The following is a 5,000-nucleotide window of genomic DNA, read 5'->3' as shown; positions in this document are numbered from 1 at the left end:
ACACCAGGAAAAGGAAATGTCTTAGCTGAACTCGGTCCCCGAAATTACTTTTTCAGAATGATTTTCGATGTAACACCCATCAGCTGTACAACTAAATCACTGATATACTGACATTAATGGGAGCATAAAGAAAGAGATATTTACCTAGCAATTCCGGCGTGACACACCTGCGATCACAAGTGTTGAGACAGCAGTACTGGAGGACGGGACAGTGAAAGTCTCTGCTGCAGACGGACCGACACTCGGCGTCCGCTCCACTGAGCGACGTCTTGTCAGGGCAGCTGGTGTTAGGAAATGGGTATGCGCCTCTGGTGCTGTAACCCGGTGCCTCAAAATTTTCGTTGCCCTCAGAACTTCCCCACCAATCTACAAGCATGACTTTGTTAGAAAATGCTACTCGGGTCAATTTTGTTGTCAAAATTGCAGATGGAAGTATTACGTTATTTGACAAAATAAACATACGTTTGTATGCAATTGGATTTAAAGGTTTTATACAATACTCTCATCATGATCATTCACTCTCGCTCAGATTCAGTCACGATCATAGGCCAAAGCGAACAACATTCAAAGCGCTTCAACAGTACAATGATACTAATCATTTCATGAATATGAAAAAGTGAATAAATAAAAAATGATGGATTTGATAATGATGCAGGAATGACGAGGTTGGGTGTATAAGGGACTTAGGCTGAAATAAGAATATCTTCGGTTTGTTCTTCTGAAAAGTGAACTTGAATCTGTGAACAGTCGCATAATATTTTCAGTAATTATTTGAACATTATAAAATCACGTAATTAAGGAGCTACAGAGTATACCACAGTATTTCAGAATAAATTCAGGCAATATATCTTATCAATCTGCAATGATCTTGTCTTGCAAATAAATAAAAGCAACTTACTTTAACCACAGTATTATTTTCCCTTTATACCCATGTTGCAAGGGCCAAGGCTGCTCACAATAAGGGAAGATTAACGTCTGGTCGCTGTTCATTATTGCATCTTGACAACAAACATTTTGTCTGTAGGTGAACTGACGGACAAGAAAGTACACTACACGAAACAACGAAATTCATGAACCTTTCTTAACACATTTTCATGACAAATATTTGATTTTTCTTATTACCAATATCATTATTATCATTATGACTTTTATTATTGATATTATTATCATTACTCCATTTCAAACTGATTTCCTTAAAATAATTACCCATTTCTATATACACATATTGTATTATAGAAAGCATACACATTCAAAGCACTCTCTAATTTTCACTGCATCTTATAATCCAGTAGAGCAAAAATGTTTTTATTATTCAAACAGGATTCAAATCACCTGGCAAGTCGTGATCAGCCTTTTCAAGTACCAATTTTGGTAATAAACGATAGTCATTTAAGTCACACTAATTAATGAACAACCTTACTAACTGGGCCAAACTCTAATAAACAATAAATGAATTATTCCACACTACAAGCAATTTAATAAACTTCTATGCACATAACATACGAACTAAACCGGGCGTCACACAGGTAAACTATTTTACTTAAAAAAAAGATAAACTCGACAGACCAGGACACACATTAATAAACAAACTACTTTGTTTTTCATTGTTTTGTACGTAGAAGAAAAATACCATTAAAAATGAGAAAATGAACGAAGAACATTGAAATTGAGGTTAAAATCTCTCTTCATTTTTCACAACTCCTCTTCTGCTTCCAAGATATCCACCATTGCCACTGCAAACATTAATTCAAGACATAAAAACACATACCAAAAAAATATTCCTAAACGAAATGGAAGGATATTTGCCGAAAATGTACTCACTCTGGGTGGCAGTTGAAGATCAAAGGAACAGCATCAGATTTCAAAATATCACGCTGCTGTTGTTTTCCCGAAGGTCTCTTGAAAGAAATGTCCCGAATTCAAAAAATGCACATCCACAGGAGATCTCAGACCAATTTTGCTTATTAGATATTTCATCAGTTTAAACCTTCATCCTTAACATAAGCATCGATATCTATTAATTAATGTAATTATAAGATAGTATATATATCGTTGTTCATTTACAGATGAAGGTTTATACATGAAATAAACACATGCCTTCAAATGTAGCACACATACACCAACCTGGACTGGGTACCATCCTGTGTCATGGCGTTTGAGGGAAATGATCCACCTCCTCCATTCTTCTGGGCTGTTAGGAGAAGCGAAGACTGGGTGCTTGCAAATCCACCAGCATCAGGTTCATTTCCTTCTCTACCCTGGAAGTATACAACACATTTCACCATGTTTACAAGGTCAAATCTGCATGAAAAAAGATAAAAACAAAACTCCAGTTTCATTTTCATCACATGTGAGAGAGTGGAATAGGTAAGAATTTATTTCATCACGGCATTAAAAAGTGCACAGAGGAAGAACAACCACAGAGAAAGCACCCACAGACAGATGTGGAGAAGTTACCTCTTTCCTCGACCGTTCGAGCGAATCTGATGCTGAGACTGCACGTAAACAGTTCAGAGTTACGGTGGTCCAGGTACGTACACATGGATATAAACAAATATAAGTTAATAATAGCTACCATCCATAGCTACATGGATGGTTAAAAAAATGTAGGACTGTTTATATTTCTACACAGACATATATGTATGTGTGTAAATATATACATATATATACAAACACATACACACACACGCACGCACGCACGCACGGACGCACACACACACACACACACACACACACACACACATATATGTATATATATATATATATATATATATATATATGTATGTATGTTTATGTATAAATATATATTGTACAAACGTATATGATACTGGGATAATGCAGTGTTGATATGGATAAATAACAACCCTCCTGAACCAGTACTAAACCAACCATAACACGACCTTTAAAGGAGTGACTAGGATCTCATTAGATCCATAGACATTACCTATCTACTCTTACTAGAGTAATGATAACGAGGTTTTACACACAATCCCCGTGAGCACTCGCTGGGAATTGATTTAAACATTCAAATCCTAAGTCATTCCGTGTTATGCCTGGAGCATCCGAGGTTCGAGCCCTGGTCAGGCAGGTTTGTTATTTACCCATGACAATGCGGCACTTCATGGTCCCATCTTTCAAAAATACCTTACAATGAACGCTGTTTGTAGTGATAGTGAATTTACTGACGAGGAAATCTTCCTTCATCTTAGTTTTGCGTGAAATGAAGATGAAGGAAATACAATTTTCCAAAATAATTGAAATCCATATTATGTAGCAACAAAAGTTAGGAATAACTAAAGAAAAGAGGAAATCATCCACACACTTTCGAGCGAAAACTATTCATAGATAACAAAGAAGAATAAAATGCCATATTACTGTTCTGAGTAGATAGTACTTTTCTTATATAGCAGGGATGGGTTTCAGGGAGTCAGTGAGGATCAGATAAAAATGAACATAAATGTTCGTAGCTTATTGGATAAAAAGGACTGTTTTTTAGACTTTACTGTAAATTTTCATAATACTTTGTGTATATCAAATATGTATGAGAGAATCTCAACAAATGAAGTACATTATACACTTAGTATGCAAAGAATATTTCTGTAGAAGGTGGTACATAGCTTTTATCGGTTAAGAACCATTGCTCTGGAGAATAATAAAGCTATTAATATACTTCAGTTCATACTTCTGGTCGGCACAGATATGATCGCAATTTGATAGTGATAATATTAATCATTTCCTCTGAAGGTAGTTTGAAATTACTTGGTTTGGGTACGAAACTCAACCAAGATATCTGACCAAAAAGTTCCGTCAAGAGCAAAAATGCACCTTTGGGCTAGTTGTGGACCAAGACAACGACAAGAAGGCAAAGGATAACGTCCCCACGCACTCTTAAGATTCTCAAGTAGCAGGTTGGTGCTAACCCTCACATCACCTGCCCTCATCTGAGAGTAAGCAACCCAAATATCTTTACGTACTGTGAGCCGAAGAATGAAAGAGGACTTCGATTTCGCCACTTAAAAGAAACCGAAGCAACAGAAGGTTTTTTGTTTTTTTTCAAAAAGAACCTTCAATAGTGCGACAATTTTCGAGGTGTACCAGCGGCCTGGCGCGTATTCACTCCGGCCCAAGTATTATGTGGCAAAGTGACACATCCTGCCACTTCAATGACATGGGGTCTTTTGGGTATCATAGTTTGGAAAAGTCAGTTATTAATAAAGACTTGCGTGATGGCGACACATCTACAGTACACAAACTAGTGGCAGGCACCAGAGACATTTGGAACACTCGGCGTGATTGAACGACCAAAGTATTTGAGAACTTGACCCGGTCTGCGCACCATTCGTGCCAAATGGATTATACACTGAAACCTTAAAAATGGCCAATTCTCTCTAATTATACAAAATCATGACGTACCTTTCTGTGTTCAGTGTTTCTCAGTTTCATCATTTCTGTTATAATATCCACAGCAGCTAAAATAACTGATAGCAGCCACATTTAGAAGAAAAAAAAAGCCAGTGATAATGAGGACTGGGACTTCGCGACCTTTATCCAGGCCTACCTGAGTAACTTTTCTTTCATTCAGTCAGCCTCAAAGTGTGGGGTTTGGCGCCACAATGCTGAGCGAGGAACTACATGTAAAGGATTCGAAAGAGCACAGGCACAGGTGTTCGTCCATGAATACTGCAAACACTTGTATGTCTATACGTATATACTTTCAATTGCTGTCATTAAGTTGCATGTAAAATGATTCATAACTTTATAGTTCACAGTGTTGATATTGTTATTTGCTACCATTACATCTGATTAAGGGAAACTGTTTTATTATTAAATCTTAACAAAAATGTGTGTACTAATGTTGTTTTGCTTTCAATAACAATGATAATAATATGTATTTCACATTTGATAGATATCTGATCATCAGGAGAGTCGACCAGACAAAAGTTTTAACGAGTCTGATTTTTATTTGCATTGAGAACTCGCGGTCCTGAGTTTGGAGAATG

General features: G+C 36.8%; 2 protein-coding genes across 14 annotated transcripts in view; both read right to left on the bottom strand.

Annotated features, from left to right (window-relative positions):
• The window catches only part of LOC125036441 (low-density lipoprotein receptor-related protein 1B-like), a 23,232-nt gene that overhangs the window by 7,156 nt on the left and 11,076 nt on the right, over positions 1 to 5,000 (bottom strand). The window contains exons 10-15 of the mRNA XM_047629034.1: positions 4,224 to 4,328; positions 3,826 to 3,973; positions 2,125 to 2,301; positions 1,822 to 1,896; positions 929 to 948; positions 145 to 501 (exon numbers count right to left, since the gene is read on the bottom strand). Coding sequence (XP_047484990.1) covers positions 145 to 501; positions 929 to 948; positions 1,822 to 1,896; positions 2,125 to 2,301; positions 3,826 to 3,973; positions 4,224 to 4,328 — 882 coding nt within the window. The remainder of the gene's footprint in view (positions 1 to 144; positions 502 to 928; positions 949 to 1,821; positions 1,897 to 2,124; positions 2,302 to 3,825; positions 3,974 to 4,223; positions 4,329 to 5,000) is intronic.
• LOC125036306 lies at positions 339 to 4,667 on the bottom strand. Of its 13 annotated transcripts, none has more exons than XR_007115888.1 (6): positions 4,414 to 4,667; positions 2,458 to 2,495; positions 2,125 to 2,301; positions 1,822 to 1,896; positions 899 to 1,029; positions 339 to 366 (listed from the first exon to the last, which is right to left on the bottom strand). XR_007115888.1 is itself a non-coding variant. In XM_047628781.1 (6 exons), the coding sequence occupies exons 3-6, from the start codon at positions 2,283 to 2,285 to the stop codon at positions 596 to 598; spliced, it is 498 nt and encodes a 165-aa protein (XP_047484737.1). In that variant the 5' UTR covers positions 2,286 to 2,301; positions 2,437 to 2,495; positions 4,559 to 4,627; the 3' UTR covers positions 493 to 595. The 13 variants fall into 13 exon arrangements, 11 of the variants coding, with proteins under 11 accessions (XP_047484737.1, XP_047484733.1, XP_047484735.1 ...); XR_007115887.1 differs by lacking the exon at positions 339 to 366 and adding an exon at positions 493 to 737 and having other exon boundaries at positions 4,414 to 4,622; XM_047628781.1 differs by lacking the exon at positions 339 to 366 and adding an exon at positions 493 to 737 and having other exon boundaries at positions 899 to 1,018; positions 2,437 to 2,495; positions 4,559 to 4,627.

This window comes from Penaeus chinensis, chromosome 21 (genome assembly GCF_019202785.1).
Source record: "Penaeus chinensis breed Huanghai No. 1 chromosome 21, ASM1920278v2, whole genome shotgun sequence".
Taxonomy (NCBI): Eukaryota; Metazoa; Arthropoda; class Malacostraca; order Decapoda; family Penaeidae; genus Penaeus; species Penaeus chinensis.
The sequence above is the reverse complement of the archived record's forward strand: the minus strand, read 5'-3'. Positions and strand labels throughout refer to the sequence as shown.

Excerpts from the sequence above, each read along its gene's own strand:
- LOC125036306 (XM_047628777.1), bottom strand. The coding sequence starts at position 4,494 with ATGTGGCTGCTATCAGTTATTTTAGCTGCTGTGGATATTATAACAGAA. Across the intron at positions 2,302-2,457 it reads TCGAACGGTCGAGGAAAGAG|ATTTGACCTTGTAAACATGG; the intron begins GTAACTTCTCCA and ends TTTTTCATGCAG. Across the intron at positions 1,897-2,124 it reads CAGGATGGTACCCAGTCCAG|ACCTTCGGGAAAACAACAGC; the intron begins GTTGGTGTATGT and ends TTCTTTCAAGAG.